The 19,274-nt window shown below is 40.0% G+C and overlaps 1 protein-coding gene across 1 annotated transcript in view; it reads left to right on the top strand.

Annotated features, from left to right (window-relative positions):
• Positions 1-19,274, top strand: part of LOC122799397 (sodium- and chloride-dependent GABA transporter ine-like) — a 372,008-nt gene that overhangs the window by 184,050 nt on the left and 168,684 nt on the right. Inside the window, exon 6 of the mRNA XM_044068418.1 lies at positions 16,918-17,021. Within this exon, the coding sequence (XP_043924353.1) occupies positions 16,918-17,021 (104 nt within the window). The remainder of the gene's footprint in view (positions 1-16,917; positions 17,022-19,274) is intronic.

The raw sequence follows: 19,274 nt of genomic DNA, 5'->3' as shown, positions 1-19,274 counted from the left end.
ATGAGATGTTTAGGCTGAGGAAGAGGCAGGTAACAAGGAGGAAGAAGGATGAGGAGGCTGAGGAAGAGGCAGGTAACAAGGAGGAAGAAGGATGAGGAATTCAGAGAGGAGATAAAGGACTAGAGAAACTGCATCAGTAGGTAGGGCACAGCTGACAGCAAATTGAATTAATTTGGGAGTAGATTAAATGGAACATTGTAGAGTAGCAGTGATTGTTGTTGGAAGGCGTAGCTATAAATGATTAACACAATTTGTGCGTCTAGGTAAAGAGGGAGTTGTTGTATCTTTCGGCTTTTCCTGGTTAGTGGTCGCCACAGCGGAACTCCGGTCCGCTAATGATTGGCAGTAGATTTTTACATACCGAGTTGCCAGCCCTGACGTACAACCTTCAATGAAGGTACGCCCACTCACGCATGTCTCCACACAGAAGACGCTTTAGCTGAGAATCGAACAGGACAACTTCTTACTGTGAGGCGACAATGCTACCGCAGGCCTGATAACCAAATAATCTGCCATAGCTGGCATAAGTTAGAATGTTAGATGAAGGGGATTAACTAAGAACAATAAGAGAAACTGGTATTGCTGGCAGAGAGGAGAATTATGGGTTAAAGATGGATGACAGAAGAGTGAATAGTAGATGATACAGAAGAATATGGAACTAGGATTAAGACAAGGGAGAAAGGACTGGGGAGCCAAAGAATGACACGTTAAATTGATGTACAGCACAGAGAAAAGACAAGGTGGATGGAATAAAATTTAGAAACTAGTTAGATGTAAGCTAAAAAGGAGTTGTTATATAGGGTATACTTGGTTAGCTTAGAAGGTTGGAATCAGAGAGCAGCCTTTGCTTATGGTTATACTGTGTATAAGAAATATAATGAACATTATTAGGTTATTGTCAGTTGTAATACTGGCTGTGGCATCTTTTTTCCACAAAAGCTCAAAGTGTGTTAAACTCGTGATAAAGTGTCCAGTAAGCTGAAGACTGCGTCAGCATGACATATCCAAATGTGTTGCCAGTGATTTTCACAATTTACCCATTTAGATCAGCTGACAGTGCAGGACAGAGTAATTAAGACATCATGGAGTCACGGGTTTGGTAAGGGAAGGTTAGTGGTAAACATTTACCACACACTGAAGAACGTCAGTAAGATGTTTGGGTATGTGTAAATGTGAAGTTGCAGTTAGCAGTAAACGTTTACCGCACACTGCAGAACGTTGGTAAGATGTTTGGGTATGTGTAAATGTGATGTTGCAGTTAGCGGTAAATGTTTACCACACACTGCAGAATATCTGTAAGATGTCTGGGTATGTGTAAATGTGATGTTGCAGTTAGCGGTAAACGTTTACCACACACTGCACAACGTCTGTAAGATGTTTGGGTATGTGTAAATGTGATGTCGCAGTTAGCGGTAAACGTTTACCACACACTGCACAATGTCCATAAGATGTTTGGGTATGTGTAAATGTGATGTCACAGTTAGCGGTAAACGTTTACCACACACTGCACAATGTCCATAAGATGTTTGGGTATGTGTAAATGTGATGTTGCAGTACCAGAGCTGTGCAGTTTAGATTTCCCCTTATCCTTCACAGTTGTAGCAGAAAACATTTCAGTGGCTTATCTCACATATGCAGGTTCAAAGGTACAGTGGTGAAGAACATGTGCCTCTGAGTAACCTTAAACTTTTCGACATTTTAAGTGCTTTGTAAGCATTAAAAATGCACTGACTGGCATTTGAATTCACAGTGAACACATGCATTATAGCCAACAAACATTAATCAGAGAAGTCAGAGTGTGATAACGCCATCCTGTATAGGAATTATCTATAGTGATTACCCTGATAAAGAAAGAAGTGAAAGTGACAAGCTAGATAACATTATCTTGATAGTTTATATACACTTAGTTAAAAAAAAAAAAAAAAAAAGGACCTGACAAGGTCAGCATAGCAGCGCTGCTTTTCTTTAAAATCACTGAATTGCAACATGTGCAGCCAAAGTAACAAAGACAGAAAATAGTCACAAATCAAGGGGAGAAAATTGCTGTACAAGATGAAGGACATGCCTAGTGATAGACTGTGGAAAGTGCTAAATTATAATCTTTAGTCCGATGTACAGAGTCCGGTTATATTATGAATGAAGATTTAGTTTAATAGTATTGTACCCAGAGCAACAGTTAACTGCACCATCAACAGCAAGGGTAGTTGATGTTTTTTGAGTCAATTAGTAACTTATGTAAGCTCCTTTAGGCAGGCAGGTGAAGGCATGAACTGTGTAAGCTGTACAACAAGCCCAACAGCAATCCATACACAGCCACCAAGCGTTGGATGTGCTGTCATTCTGCCAGTGCCAGTATATTGTAAACAGTAATGTGCAGTTAAGCAGTGTATTTCTAAATGTAGTATTAAGATAATGGGGAACAGGATTATGCAACCTGTGCACAGTAGCAAACAGGAGTAGAAAGAAGAAAATAATAAGCCAAAGTTTTTGACGCAATTTCCCAATCAAACATAGTAGAAAAGCTAACTAAACTGGGAATAAACCCCTGTGTCACCTGCTGGACTGCCATCTGGCTCACAGATAGGATGCAGATAATCAAAATAGGTCAACTGCCCAGATTTTTGCATCATATTTTTGGTCTGTTCCTCATAAAATTTATGATTTTTCTGTATTTTGTGGTAAATCAGTGAGGACTGAATTCAGTAAATAATGACAGGCATCGGAGTTTCAGACTTCATATCCTTCTGAAAATGCATGGTAACAGAAGACCTTTTATTCTAGCAACTTTCTAAGTTTATAAGGGCAGTATTTAAAATGTGTACCTATTTTTTGGGCTTTGTCCTCCCATTATGTTTGACTTTGTCCAGATGTTTTGTGCTGAGAGTTTGAGCTCTGTGATTGGAGTCTCCCAAGGTTTTGTGCTGGGATCTGTCTTGTTTGGCATCTACTTTTCTGAAGTAAAAGCCAATACCAAAGGGCTCTGGCCAACTAAGTTTGCAGATGACTGCAAGCTAGGAGCAGCCAGTGAATCCCCAAATAATTTAGCCGTCCTGCAAGAAAGTTTGTCTCGCATAAATAACTGATGCCAAAATCATGTACTGAAACTAAATGCCAAAAAATGCATTATTGCACCCCTTTGGGAAGTCAGTTACTCCAGGGAACTACTACATTCACAGCACACCCCTAAGAATTGAACCAATTGTTCAGGATTTGGGATTTATGTGTAGAGTGACCTAACCAACATTTGTCTATTGTTGTAAGAAAGTCCTTCTATACTGCATAGCTTATAAACAAAGGGATTGTATCTCAATCTAGGGATGTCATTGTCCCTCTTTTTACTCAGTCCTCATTAGGCCAGTCATTGAATATAATGCATCTGTCCAGGCATATGCAACATCTGGAATGCCCACAGAGATAACTTACTAAAAGAATACAAGGCCTAAATAACATATCCTACATGGACCAACTAAAAGCCATGTCATTATACTTGGTATCCTACAGACTGCTAAGAGGTGACCTGTATCTGGCATACAAAGCATCCTCCAACCCATTACTGATGGATTTACTGCACATCAGTAAGTCAAATGGCATCAGAAATACTTTGTCTCACTATTGAAACCTCTTCTGCAACATCAACAGAATGGTTTGGAGGGGCAGGTATACCTAGCAGGAGATATCCGCAATATACAATGTTTATCCCTCTACATATTCAAGTGCAACTTAGCTGTATGGATGCGAAACAGGACATTTACCCCAGGACTGCCCCCTGTACTACTAATGGACAGATTCAGCTCGTAAATGTTTTATCCTATGCAAGGGTCCCCACAAATTGTCTATGGTATGATCCCAGTTATTCTCATAGAGATAATATATAATTGTCGACCATGGAATAGGTAAGGTCACGGTATAACCAAAATGGATAGGTTGTTTTGAGCACAAAAAGGGAAATTGACTAGGCTTGAAATGGTCCACAAGGGCAGCTAACCCAGTACTTACCTATGAACCTAAGAAATGATAGTCTGTAATTTAAGGTGCCAGCTGTACTAAAGCCAATTACATATAAGAGAGAAATATAAAATGAACGATACAGCTGATGACTGAAGGCTGTGGGGTAAACTGGCCATAAGTCTTAACAGGAAAAAGAGGCGCCATGTCCTGAGTTGTACTGTTTGGGTGTGCTGTTCTCAGAAGGGCACTAGAATGGATGCAGACAGCACAACAGAGCTATGACCGAGTATTATTTGACTTCAAGTAATTAAAATCCATAATTCTGATACTGCTGGGGGGCTTGCCTGAATCCCAAAAGCAAGATGAAGCAAGGCAAGAATAACATCATATGTTAATGGTAAAGGAATAGCACAGCCTGTCTCTTTACTTGTAATATGACAACGAACTGCATAACAAGTGTGTGTGTGTGTGTGTGTGTGTGTGTGTGTGTGTGTGTGTGTGTGTGTGTGTGTGTGTGTGTGTGTGTGTATGCGCGTGTGTGTGTGTGAGTGGGGGGGGGGAGTTGTTTGAACATGATAAATGTATAAACTGCTCATATATGACACCAATTTGATCAGTCGACCATTGTTTATGTCAACAGACTAAACTGCAGTGTAAGGTTTGCTGAATTTTGTAATGTTGGATGGAAGTATTCTGTATGTGATCTGCTTTGGGTTAAGGTAATTGTGTGTGTGTGTGTGTGTGTGTGTGTGTGTGTGTGTGTGTGTGTGTGTGTGTGCGTGCATTAATACCAACAGTTTCAGATATACTGAACGTTTCAGCATTAGGAGTAAGTGTCTGTGTACAGGTGTTTGCAGGTTAGAGTAAGGGCTAGATAAGAGGATTGTTTTACTGTGTAGATAGTGTGCCAGTATGTTGTTCAGTCGTTCTGTTAGGAAAAGTTTTTTTTTGTAAGGTAATTTATAGAGTTGGGGGTCCTGCAAGCTTTGGATTAGCACATATGAATAAGGCGGAACAAAAGGGTGATGCATTGAGGCATCTGTACCAGTCAGGTATAAGCATAATGGGAAGTTTAAAACTAAACCCATATGGTGGAATTACCACATCCACAAACTCCACAAGAAAATGGAAATACTTGCAACTGTCACTAAAATGAACAAATCCTGTTCTGATGCTCAAATTTCCAACAAGGGCTAGTTCTAATAAATGAGTGGTGTATTGTGGGTTTACCCTCAATTCCAGGAAATGCAGCATGGTTTCCTTTGATGGTCAGTCAATTCTGATGCAGTCATCCAGGACTTGGGTGTGTATGTTGATCATTATGTGTTGGTTAGAAAATCCTTTTACCTTGCATACCTTATCCTTCATGGCATTTCCTGAAGGTCTAATGAAGTTTTAGTTCCACTTATTCATCCTTTATTAAGTCTTTCATTGAAAATAGTGTCCCCTTCACCATGTACCTTGCTGTGCACCTAAACTATCTTGACAGAACTCAACATTTCCTCACCGAAAAGATCTTAGACTTCAGTTTCCTTGTCTGTTCTCGTAGACTAAAAGTCCTGTCCCTCTACACAATGTCATACAGATTCTTGAGGGAAGATCTTTCAGCTAGGTTTGTAAAGACTCCAGGGCCATTAGCCTAGTACACACCTATGAACCTCTCGTTCTATGAATGACCTAGCACTGTTTGAACTCCATCACCTAAACAGAGCAAGTAGTACAGTGGTAAAACAAACACCCATTGTAGAGACCTAAACCTGTGTTATCACATAACACCAGATGGCTTGACAGGAACCTTACCAAATATCCCCCCCCCCCATTTCTGCAGTAGTCTGCAATTACATATTGAGCAAACTATTCCTCTAGCATTGATGGGTGAGTGATCTCAAATTTCCACCTGGGGTATGTGGAAAAAAATCTTAATGGAGGCTGTTATTCTCTCATATTTGCTTTGAACATTACTGGGTGATGTGGCTGAATGCTTTCAGATAGTCTCCCTGACTGTAGGCTTAGTAAGATCCTATGAATCTGTGAAGACGCTATGAGTACTGATGTGATTAATGTAGTTAAATCTGTGTTTTCAAGATGCAGAAGCCCTGAAGAGTTAAAATTGGGGAATGGTCCACAGTATGCAATTCTGAAATACTAGATATTTTCTGAGCATTTGGAATTTCATCATCTGACTTCTAGCCTAAACTGTCTACAGTAAAATGGTTAGGCTGAGAGGGACAGTTCATGCTATGAAAATTCTCATGATGAAAATTCAGGAAATTAACTCCGACTGTTACAGATATCTAGTTTTGATGGAATATAAGAATACACCCTTACGCTATGTACATGTTTTGCCAGCCCAAGTATTGATTCAAGGAGAGAAGGTAGAGTGAGAGTACAGCAAGTTTCTGCAGAGAAACAGCCAGGACTGGTGATTTAACAGTCTGAGCAGCTCATGTCTTTTGTTTGTGAAGAGGATAGAAAGTTGCTGAGAAGAAATCTGAAATGTGCTCAAAGTAAATATGTTGGACAGACAGAGTCAGGTAAAAAACTGAAAAGTAGTGGTCATTGCATCTAAAGCGATATCTGAAAATGTGTGCTAAGAAACATTTACATATACAGTAAATAAGCAAAAAAGTGTTCTAAGTCCAGAACATTCTCATCAATGAATCTTACAAGGGCTTATCTACAGCAATTCCAAGTACATCAACATTAGAAGTGCATTCTACAGACACATTTAATAAGTATGAAAGATTGTTAAGAAAGTAAGTAGGATCCATGAGTTGGTGTTCAGTCCTGGCCTTTTCCCACTGTCTTTGTGGAGCTTGTATGTTCTCTGTATATCTACATGTTTTTTATTCCAGTTATTCGGGCTTCTTCTCTCTATCTAAAAGATATTGCTTGATTTGCTGCACAAAATTATTGCACCAGGAAATATAAGTTTGCAAACCTTAATAAGTGAATAAAAGAAAAAGGATATTTAGCACCAGGGACTGAAAAGTTCTTATTGAATTGCATTTTTGTTAATACTTTTTGCTATTATAATAAAATGTGTTGGCTTTGCACCTGAAAATATGAAATTGAAAACTGCTTAAAATATTGAACTGCTCCTTTCAGAAAGTAGTCAAAGTACAGTAATGTGTTTTTCATTTTGAATCAATTCCCAGAAATGTTTGTATTTAGCCACAGAATATTGGAAGGAGGGGCTTAATATAATATATGTGCATGTATCTTCTTCTTCATCTTCTTCTTTTGGCTTTTCCCGGTTAGGGGTCGCTACAGCAGATCACCTGTCCGCTCATGATTGGCAGTGGAGTTTTACAGAGTCGAGTTGCCAGCCCGGCGCCCAACCTTCTACAGAAGGCACACACACGAACGCACTCATGCCTATGGCCAATTTAGAGTGTCCAATCCACCTACAGCATGTCTGTGGGATGTGGGAGGAAACCCACGCGACCACAGGGAGGACATGCAGACTCCGCACAGAAGGCACCCCAGCTGAGTATCGAACCGGAGAACCTCTTGCTGTGAGGCGGCAATGCTAACTGCTGCACCACCGTGACCGCCCATAATATATGTGTATGTATAGTGGTTTAAAATATTTGGTACTTCCAACATCTCTTTTGACATATTAAGATAAAACACTGTGACCTAGATGACCCGAGTTTGATTAGCAGCGCGGGTACTTGACGGAGCATGCATGTGAGAATGGATGTACCCATCATTGGGTGGGGGCAGATGTGACTTCACATTGCCACTTGCCCTCACAAAAGGGTGGCAATGCAAATTTCTGAGCACAGGGTTGTCTCCCTCTTTAACTGAGTACTAGGTAGTAGACTTCATTGTGATTATAAGGAGGTATGCACATGCATGGGAAAGGCAATTGTAGGCCTTCATGGTGACACCACAGATTGCTCATCCTCTTGCCCAGTGGTGGAATTAAGGCCATCATAAATACACTCATCGCTGAGATGAGAGTGACGGGCACCAGCAACTGTCATGGCTGTCTGAATAACAGCCACTCTTCCCCATCCTGCCACCACAAGAAAACAACATCAACTCCAGTATGGGAGGTCTGCTGGTCAACAAGCCTAGGGAATAAAGAAACTAGAAAAATGTTTGGACTTCTAGCCTGTGTCTGAGTTGAGAATAAATATCATGATCTGGTACTCTGTAAGTATGACACCACATAAAATATAGGCGGATTAAGCTGGCTATGTGGAAATGGTGTCTATGTCTTCATTTTGGCTATCCTGAACATCCCAGGTGTTACAGTGCTGATCTAGAGCCCCTCAGGTAGAGACTAGCATGTGTGTGTGTAAAGCTTAGGACTAAATCTGGACGAGATGCCAGCCCACGACAGGAAAAGTGCATGTACATATACATTTACTTGAACTTACATTTGTAGGCAGTTTGGAGAATTGCGATTTGTCTAGCATCTTGTATTTGGGGATGTGGAAGGCGATGGGTGACCTTGGCAGAAATTACATGGACACAGGAAGTACATACCAACTTCACAAATAACGCCCATCAGTTGTCATCTGAGCTGGAAAACCAGCCCGTGTGTGGCAGCAGTGATGAGGAGTGCCCCACTGCAACCGCAGCCATTATTTGTCTCGTATTGGAAGGGATTCTCCCTTAGTGACTTCCTACTTCTTAATTTTATCTTTCATTTTCAAAGGGTTAATTACAGGTTACTCCTCAGCTTTCTTGCAATCCCAGTATATCTTATTTACTGTATTGACTTCCTGCATTTACCCTCAGTACTTTATTGGATGGTACATGTAAGTTGTGTACTTCCTCCTTTTTGAGCCATACGTGGTGTATTTCCTCAAACTCTTGAAATGATAGCCCATCTGCATGACACGAGCCACATGTGTATGACAGTCAAAAGCTTAGTCACAAGACTTGGTAATTTTCAGTCGTGGTTCTTCCTTGCTTTTTTGTGCAGTCCGTGTTTTTTTTTTTTTTTTTTTTAAGTAATAACTACAGCAAACCATTTCATCTTACCATGTTTTAACTCATAACTTTTAGGACACTTCATGTGTAAGTACGTCTTATTATATGGGTTTATATCACAACATCGAATCATCATAATTTCGAATCACGTAACTTCGAACTTGTTACATCGAACTGGGAAAACATCAAAAGGCTGTCAATGGCAGTTTCCAATGGGGACATGAAACATTAAGGGTGTAGGCAAGCCCCCCCTTGCACCCCCATACCCCCGCTACTTAAATATACCAACTCCAGGATTGCGCTACAGTGTAGGAAATTGAAATCTTCCATTTCCACACTGTAGTGCACTGAAGTACGATCTCCGTAGTGATATATTTAAGTGGCAAGAGGTGTGGGGGGTGCAGGGGGTCTTGCCCTCTGCATGGAGCAATTTGCTTTTAATATACACTCCACATGTTGCTGCCTTTTTCTGTTTCAATGTTTTCCGTTTCAATGTATTCAATTCGATGTTACGTGCTTCGAAATTGTGATGATTCAATGTTGTGATATAAACCCTTATTATATTATAGCATGCCCTGAGACAAACTTGGTATGACCGACATGGTCACATTGCTAGCATGCCATCACCTCACATCCTACACTAATGTCCTGAGTTCGCATATCAAAAAAGCACACTTGAATTTTCCCAGGAAAGAGAAACAGAGACATTGTCCACGTGGAGTACCTGCTATTATTTCAGTTGTATGAGGATTTACTAGAACAGTTGCTCTGTTCTCCGATTACTGAAATGCAAACTTTCTTAGAACATGCAACTGTTGTTTCTGTACAGTTTTATTTTTTATAGTTAGCTTACACCATTAAGTAACTCTGAATGTATTCATTACTTGTAACGCTGGTGCTTTTTTCCTCTGGCCTTAAATGATCTTTAGCCTAGTGGTACTTTCCTGGACAACAAAGAGAAAGAGGGAAACAAAGGAAAGAATGAAGAAAGAAAGAAATACAACACTGCTTAGTTCATCTGTAATTTAACCTGACAAGTTCAGATTCTTTACACCTTTCCTTTTCATCTATTATATCTTTAAATTTATCCAAAATCTGTAATTTCTCAAGCACAGATATCATTAATGAAGACCTTCTTACTTTTAAACTTACTTATATTTAGGTACAGGTAATGTATTAAAACCATTCTAAAGTGGCTGTATCTTTGAAGCAAGTCACAAACATATCTAAGAGAGATTGCCTTTAAAGGCTGATGTCAGAGGTATCTGACTTTACACATATGCTTACCGTTATTTGATGTGGTTTAAAGCTTAAATACCAAAGATCTACTTTAGAAAGAATGTTATTCTTATGCCAGATTATTGTATTTCATTTGTGGCGCATTTATCACTGTTGCAGTATTCTGTGCCCATCAAAACAGCATCCATTCCCCTACCCATTTTACCAGAGACGAATGCTTTGCCCACCCTATAGCAGTACTTTTTGGGCATGACCACACTGGTAAAATGAGTGTGCTGTCAAGAAGATTACAGGTTCTGCCTTTCTTCTTCCATTAACCAGGAAGTGTTATGTATCTTCACACTACCAGACTATAGAACATAATCTGCTGTTGACCATCTTTCTACATTAGTTACCACCATCTGTCTCATCCTTTTGAGTATTAAAAATCACAACTCTCTTCTTTAAAAAAATTGTAGCAATGATCAGAAATATTTTCTTATTTTTGGTGTTAAGACAAGTCTAGAATTAGTAGATGTCATATAATTATTGTTACAAGTACTATATTTCATATAATTTGTTTGTGAATCTGTGTATAGGCTTTGTTCAGTTATTTCATATTGTATATACCCTTAAATAGGTCTAACGGTATGAAGAATATCAGAAAGTCATGTAGGAGCAAACCTAAGTATGAGAACAAAAATTGTAGCTGTGTGCGTAACTCATGTGCATCCAAGTCAAGTGCACACAACGTTTGCACATTGCACCAATGTGTGTCATTTTGCATGCTTTGAAGTTGTAAACATCCTCCATTTTACCTGTTCATAGTTTCATAGGTGTTTACTAGGCTAACGGCTACAAGGGCCTTTTTAAGCCGAGCATCCCAAATCTCTGACAAGTTCTGATACCCTTGATAAGTGTAAGCAGGGGCCTGGAAGAGGAATCATTTGTAGGTTAGCTGCTTGCATCAGAGACATAGGTGCCAAACCAGGGATGGATTTCCCGTTTCCCATCCACTTCTCCAAGTTAAAGTTGAATTGGGTTAGGGAGGAACTCTGCTTCACATGGATGGGGAGCCTGCTCCATAGGTGGGGTAGTCTCTGGGATACATACCCATCTCTGCAGTAGGTCCTATTTATATCACAGGCAAGGTTTAAGTCTTTAGAACTGGTAATTCTGGTACTGTTTGTTTTGTGGATATGCAGGAGGTCCATCAGAGTGGAGTCTGACAATGCCCTGTATACCAGGCATAGATCTCCCTTCAAAAGCCTGTAGGAGACAGAATACAGGGATAGGGCCTTGAGGCAGTCTGCATAGGGCATATCACTTATGCCCTGTATTCTTTTAGTGAGAAAACTCTGTGGATGTTCCAGTTGTTGGATATGTCTGGTTAGGTGCATATCAAAGGGGGCAGTGTACTCAATGATAGGTCTGATGAATGCAGAATACATTGGAACAATGACTTTCTTGGACTTAGATGCCATACCTTTGTTTATAAGTTGCGCAACATAGAATGATTTCCTCACCACTGTGGACACATGATGACCAAAGGCTAGATTACTATCTATGTGTGTCCCTAAGTCCCTGACTACTGGGTCAACTCTAAGGGGTGTGTTGTCAATATGATAGTTACCAGGGATGGATGACTTCCCAAAGGATACTGTTATACATTTCTTGGCATTTAGTTTTAGTCCATGAATCTGACACCAGTTATTTGTCTGTGTCAGCCCCTCCTGGAGAACATTTGTGTCAGTGTGAGATTCACTGACAGCTCCTAATTTGCAATCATCTGCAAATTTAGTCAGCCAGAGACCATTGACACTGGCCTTGACTTTGGAGAAGTAAATGCCAAAAAGGAGAGGTCCAAGGACTGATCCTTGAGGGACTCCACTTTGGTGTCTTTGTAGAGGTGGACTCCCCAATTCTAACTTCCTGGACCCTGTCTTTGAGCCAGTTGGCTATCCACCGGGTGACATACGCATTTGTACCTAACCTCCTGAGTTTGTCAACAATGCCAGAGTGGGGTATTGTGTCAAATGCCTTCAAGGTAAGCAGTGTGAATGATTTTGCCCTCCTCCATTGCTGTGGTGACCTTCTTAAAGAAGTCCACCAGGTTGAGTAGGCATGATCTGCCCTTGACTAAACCAAACTGGGTTAGGTCCAGTGTCTGATGGTTTACTATATCTCTGTTGATCATCTCCATGATAATTCTTTCCATGGCTTTACATATAAGACTAGTGAGACTTATGGCTCTGTAGTTTCCAGGGTCTGTAGATGGCCCACCTTTGTGCAGAGGGATGACTGTTGCCTTTCTCCATTCATGAGGCATGAAACCTGTTTGGAGGCTACAGTTAAATAGTAATTCCAGAGGCCCTGATAGGTTATGTTTCAAACTACTTAGTAGGCATCCTGGGATATTGTCTGGGCCCATTGATGCAGTGTTCTGGGTCTTAGAGAGAAAGCATTAAGGACCTGATCCCTAGTGTTAGTAGGGGGAGTTATATTTGATGATATTTCCTGAGGGAAGTTTGAGGGGGAGAGAGGAGTAAAGTTGGAGCTGAATTTATAAGCCAGCAGGTTTGCTATTTCTTCTGGCTCAGTATAAGTGGCTCCATTTACAATGAGTTCTGCACACAATTGTGTATTGCCTTTGAGGTTGCGGACATAGCTAAAGAATGCTTTGTGGTTATCCTTGGCATGGTAGGCCAAACTTACCTCACATTTGGCTTTGGTAGACGTTTTGTCCTCTGAGTTGTTTAGTTTAATGAGAGCGCTTTTATCCTGGTGAGTGCTGCACCTCCTAATTTTTGCCATGATTTTCTTCCTCCTGTTATACAGCCGATGGATTTTGTGATTCCACTAGGGTGGCTTATTTTTTCAGTTAGTTGTGTACTTCTTCCTGGTGGGTACAGCTGCCTCTATGCAGCTGTTAACATGCTTGTACAAGGTTTTTCTGAACAGTTCTGCATACTCAGACTCCATCATGCTGCCATCAGTAAGACAACTGATCTCCCTGATTTTTATCCACCCCACAATGAGTTTTGAGCCTTCTTAGATGCTGTCGTCCTCCCCCTTGTCACACAGCAGTGCTGCTGCAGTTAGCACACACCATAACCCATAAGGCACCTACTGGTAAGAGTAGGAGAGTTTCCTTTGTGTACGAGTCACGAGAAAAACTTTTTTAGGGTCTCACCTGAAAAGACCATAGGCTTAGTGTGATTTACCTGTTTAGCAATACGCAGAGTCAGTGAAGTAAATACATTTGTTTAACTGTGGCATATTTATAAGTAGTTGTGTAAACTGACATTATTCAGTCTTGCAGTACAGAGAAGCTGCAGTATGACTGACAGTCTACCTGGATGAAAGCTTATTAAAACATAATTGTATGAACCTGCTTATAAATAAAACTTGTATCAGATAGTTCAGAACATACAGTAGAGCCTTATCAAGGCAGTTAAGTGTTTTGGTGTTGACCAAGTTCTTTGAGTTCATAAGGTCATAGGTTTATACTAGGCTAATGACCACCCAGAGTCTTTATAAGCCTAGCCGTACAACTCAACCCAGTTTTGTCCTTGAGTACCTTGGATGTCTGTATGGTGGGGTATGTTAGGAGGTAGCTAAGGGTTATGTGGGGGTGGGGGTATGTTAGTTGGTGATTAATTTAATTACTGTCAACCTCTGTCCATCAGGGACATGGGGGCCAGTCCAAGGGTGAATTAGCATTTTTCTGTCCAATGATCAAGGTTCTCTTTGAATAGGGTCAGGGACGAACTTTGCTTCCTTTGGATGGGAAGCTTATTCCATAGTGCGGGGATCCTTTCAGACACACATTCGTCTCTCCTGTATGTTCCATTTATGTCACAGGAGAAGTTCAGGTCCTTGGATTTAGTGTTTATGGTGATGTCTGGTGAATGTGCAAGAGATATATCAGCTGGATTTGAGGATGCCTTATATATTGGGCATAGATTGTCTCTCTGTACCGAGTAGGAGACTGAATACAGAGATAAGGCCTTAAGGCAATCTGTGTAAGACAGAGTATTCATAGCTGGTGAAGAACTTCCAACTGTTGCAAGTGCCTCATTAGATATGTGCTAAAGGGGGCACTGTACTCAATGGTGGGTCTGATAAGGGCTGACGTAGTACTGTAACATCCTTGGACCTGGATGCCATAACCTTGCTTATGAGCTGGGTACTATTTTGGCTATGTATTAGTCGAAGACCAGATTACTGTCTATAAATGCCCTAACTACAAGAGTGTTTTATTGTTGGAGTAATTAGCTTGAGTGGAAAATTTCTCAAATGGCACTATTATGCATTTCATTGTGTTGAGTTTTAATCCATGGCTTTGGTACCAGCCATTTGTTTGTGCTAGATCCTCTTGTAGGATGCCGGTGTCATGGGGAGAATCTATGATATCTCCCGATTTACAGTCAAACTTGGTGAACCAGAGGCCTTTTGTCATTAGCCTTGACTTCTAAGAAGTAGATGCCAAGCAGGAGTGGAACCCAACACAGATCCCTGGGGTACTGCATTGGTGACCAGTGTCTTGGTGGTGGTGGTCTGACTGATCCTGACTTCTTAGCTCTTGTAGTCAAACGGCAATCCAGTGAGTTATGTAAGGATTTATTCCTAGTTCTGAGAGTTTGTCAATAACGCCTGAGTGGGATATTGTATCAAATGCTTTGGCCAGGTCAAGGCAGACAGTATGCACTGTATTCCCCTCATCCGTAGCCTTGGTGACCCTCTCAAAGAAGTCTGCCAGGTTGAGTAGACAAGGCCTTCCCTTAATAAAGCCAATCTGGAATGGGTCTAGTGTCTGTAGGTTGTCAATGTCCTTGTTAATCATTTCCATGATAATTTGTTCCATGGCTTTGCATTTACGATTTGTCATACTGATGGATCTGTAGTTCCCAAGGTCAGTTGATGGTCCACCCTTATGAAGAGAGATGACCATTGCAGCCTGCCATTCACCTGCCACTTAACCGGTTTTGAGGCTGTAGTTAAAGACTACCTCAAATGGTCCTGTTAGATTATGTTTTAGACTGACAGCCGGGGTTATTGTTGGGTCCAATTTAATCAGGGTTTTTGGCCTTGGCAAGTACCACCAGGACCTGCTTCCTGTTGATAGGGATATGCTAGAAAGGATTTCACTGGGGATAGTGGTGGGGGAGTGGGAAGTGAAGCTAAAGCTAAATTTATCAGCCAGCGTATTCACTATGTCGCCATTGCCAGTGAAGGTTCTGCCATTTATGACCAATTCTGCACACTGCTGATTGCTATCTTTAAGGTTCCTGACATAGCTGAAGAAGGCCTTGTAACTGTCCTTCTGGGAGGCTCTCCTGTCCTTGTAATTGGCCTTGTCTGACTTTATAAGCCTCTTAGTTTCTTGTTTAGTTGAATCAGAGAGCCCTTGTCTGTGTGAGAGTTGTTCTTCCTGATTTCGCCCATGACTTTTTTTTCTTTTGTTATATCCCCTGTTAAGGTAAGGCTTCCACTAGTGGGGGTTGTTTTTTTTGTGTGTTAGGTTTGGGCTTACTTCTCGTAGGTATGGAAGCCTCAGTGCAGCCATTTACATGTTTATACAGGGTTTCTGTAAATAATTCTGCATAGGTAGCTGTGATCTCAGGTTTTGGGGGAGATAAGATGTAGTTTGCTTTAGAATATAGTTCCTAACTCTTATGGGTTTAGTTGGGTTTTCTGGGTTGATTTTTATTTAAAAGAAAATAACTCTGTGGTCCGACCTCATCAATGAAAATGTGACACAGGGTGGTGTGCAGTGCTGTCCCATGTTAGTGAGTACTAGAACCAGTATGTTTGATCTTCTGGTTGGAGTGTCCACTGTATGGTCATCTCATTTATTTTTTTTCGTTTTACCACTGACACAGTTTTAGTATAAATATGCATTTTATTATGTTACTCTTAATTTGTAGGTCTTGTCAGTTTTCACATAGCTATAAAGATTGCAGTTTTCATCTGGCCTTATATAGTTTCTTAGAGTTTCCAAGTTCTTGTTGGAAATGCTGTTTTAGCTATAATGTTAAGGGGGTCTATTTCAAAGGATCAAATGGAGAACTTGTCGAGACCCATATGGTTGAGACCTTAAGGTCGACATCTCAGTCCATCAAGCCATTCTGTCTGAGATCATGGTACAGTGGGGATTGGGGAATTTGCCCTTTTCCCGATGTAGTTCAGTCTCAAAGTTGGTTTGTATAATTAACAGGGGGTTGCCCCCTGCAAAAGGATTATTTCTGTCATTTGTGTGTGTTGCTTTGGTTTGTGTTTTTTGTCAACAGACAGACTTGTTGAAACTATAAGGGCTTGACCATACTGGTTTCAACAATTTAGCCATTCAATCCTTTGAAATGGACCCTGTTAAGGGAACTGTTAGATGCCCAGTGATTTCATGCAGGAATGAGCCAAACATTTTTAACTCATGTATTGTAACCTTGTGGTTCATTTTAATTATTAAGGTATGTGTTGGATGCCAGACCTTCCCCCACAGATATTATTTGGGGAGTTCCCCATCTTTAAAATTCAGTTTGAAACTCTGCTCATTTTATTCAGAAATGCTATCAAACTTTTACAATCCTGAAAATCTAAATAGAACATTAAAATAAGTGGGAAATAACGGCTTTTGTGCATTCTTTTGCTAGGGATAATCGGTCTGTTTAGTGTAGTATCATGTCACATTACTTGGTTTCTGGATCAGAACATTATCTCTTTTTCTCTGGATGTAGCTTTTCAGATATTTTGAATTGCCTTCAGCAGTGATCCATTTTTTTTTTTTGGTTTGTCTTTCAGGTCTGGGTCAATGCTGCAGCACAGACATTCAACTCCATTGGAATTAGCTTTGGTTCCATGATCTCCATGGCCAGTTACAACAAATTCAACAACAACATACTAAGGTACAGAAAATTCATGGTGGCAGCAGTTTACTGTTTGAACAGGCAGAGTGTTTAAAACTATACTACGTGCTGAACACACGTCCTGCTTTTACATGACAAACTCCAATGAGAATACAGTACTTTTTCATTTTTATCTTTCTGGACATGGTGATATTTATATGTTACAAGGACCAAACCACATTGGTACAATTCTCTGTAGTATAAAAGTTGAACTGAGTTGTAACAGACTGATGAACCAACAGCTGTCTGTGGCATGTAATGGTTTGTGTACATTGTCAGTTTTTTTGTGTGTGTGTTATTCTTTGCATGGTTAGGTTATGGAAGTAATGTTTCCTTGTGTATGTAGAATGTCTGCAAGGTGCTTGGTGTGATGCAGGATGGTGCTTTTCCTTGGTTAAGACATAATAGCAAACCTTATTCCTTCTAAAAAGAATCCCCCCTCACCCAGCACATCCATGATAAAATTAAGTCCCACTATATCTATGACATATTTTAGATGCAGTAGGCTGAACCAGGATGTTTAGAAAATACAAGAACACAGTATACTGGCATCCTTTCCAGGATTTGTTTCTGTGTTTTGCACCTAGTGAAGTAAAAGGCAGCCATAAATACAAAACCCAGCATGAGAAGATTTTTTTTTATACAATGTTGTACTTTACAACATTGCTGGGGCGTTCTTTGAAGAGTACTAGAATTCTGAAGACTCAAAAACAAATGAGTTCTGGAATGTGACACCTCCAATTTACAAACCTGCTCATATGATTGAACGTCAATAAGTCAGAACAAGTCAATGAATAAACTGCATGAAATATCCACACTTAAGGTCAGGTCCTTCAGCTGTCCCTATTTTGGAGGAACATCCCTATTTCAGGTCTTATTTACCCCTGCACATGATGTACCTATTCATGAAGGTGTATCCCTATTTTCAGGCTTGATGTTCCCCTTCACACAATTTTCTGAATCCCCCTCATCACAAGTGTATTTGAAAATGTCCAGTGTACAGAAAACCCCACGACATAGCCAGACAACTAGCTCACTAGTAATTTAAAGAAAGAGAATACACATATTAAATCTCCTTTTTTCTGAAGCAAAAATAAATTAACTTGTGATAGAACTTTGCAGTAAAGCTCATTTAAAGTCTACAAGTTTTACATTGTCTCTGATAATGTGCTTATATTTTTCCATCATTCCAATTTTTAAATAAATTTTGGGAAGTATCTTACATCCTACATTTCAGTTAGAAGCAAGGAGTTATGTGCTATTTGGTATTCACATTTTATGCTAATTAAATGACTAAATCTTTGGTTGGATACATCTACTTTTCAAAGCTCCTTTCTACTTATTTTTGACATTGCAGGTTCAGAACTCTGCTTGGGGTCATTAAGTAAAAATGCATACTGTACTTTTGATTTGTGTTTATTTTGCTTTGCACTTTCTCCTCTGGCTCTCTGGTACATTGAATACAAGTAAGGAATGTTTTGAAGCATCAGAGTAAATGGTGAGGAATACTTCTTGGTAAAATGTGCAAAGCATATGGTTCAGTAATAATTGATTGATGTTAACTACTTTTCTGTGTTCAGGTGTTCTTTCAAGGTGTTATTTAAGGAACAATCTTCCTTTCTTAGTGCATGAAACCCATTGGCAGAAGACTTCAGAATTTTTTTACATTCTGCCAACCTTACTGTTGAATGGATGTTTGTCAGAGACCATGAAACTTTATACATAACTGAATAATAGCATTTTGCACTTTAAACTAACAGTCTCTTAAACGCAAAAAGTAACAAACTACTTAGAAAGCTAAAAATTAAACAACAATCGGCAGATAATGCACATTTTTTATATTGCATGTATTCCTGGCACATCAACAGAGATTTGTGGAAGTATGCAAACCAGGAAAAGCAATTTGGAAGCAGTAGAACTTGAAAGAGCACCAAAAACCTCAAACACAATTGAACATTTCCAGTTAATCTCAGTGTTAGGTCTCAAAAGTGTTATATTTATGAATGTGCGCATACTTTCCTATATAATAACATATTCTGAATAGACTGACCTCAGAATATGTGCAAGAAACACATTCAAGAATAGCAGCAATTAAACCACACTGACAAGCATGTCAAACTGCAAAATATTCACCCACTAAAATTTCAGTACATCCATTTTGTATGCGTCTCAGATGTTCCTGCAACCTAATCACAAATGTCCTGTTACTTTCACCACACAATACAGGTTGCATGGGTGGCTTCTTAACTTTAG

The sequence above is a fragment of the Protopterus annectens genome, chromosome 4.part0, assembly GCF_019279795.1.
Source record: "Protopterus annectens isolate FY-2018-M chromosome 4.part0, PAN1.0, whole genome shotgun sequence".
Classification (NCBI taxonomy): Eukaryota; Metazoa; Chordata; order Ceratodontiformes; family Protopteridae; genus Protopterus; species Protopterus annectens.
This window is presented reverse-complemented; position numbering and strand designations above follow the sequence as displayed.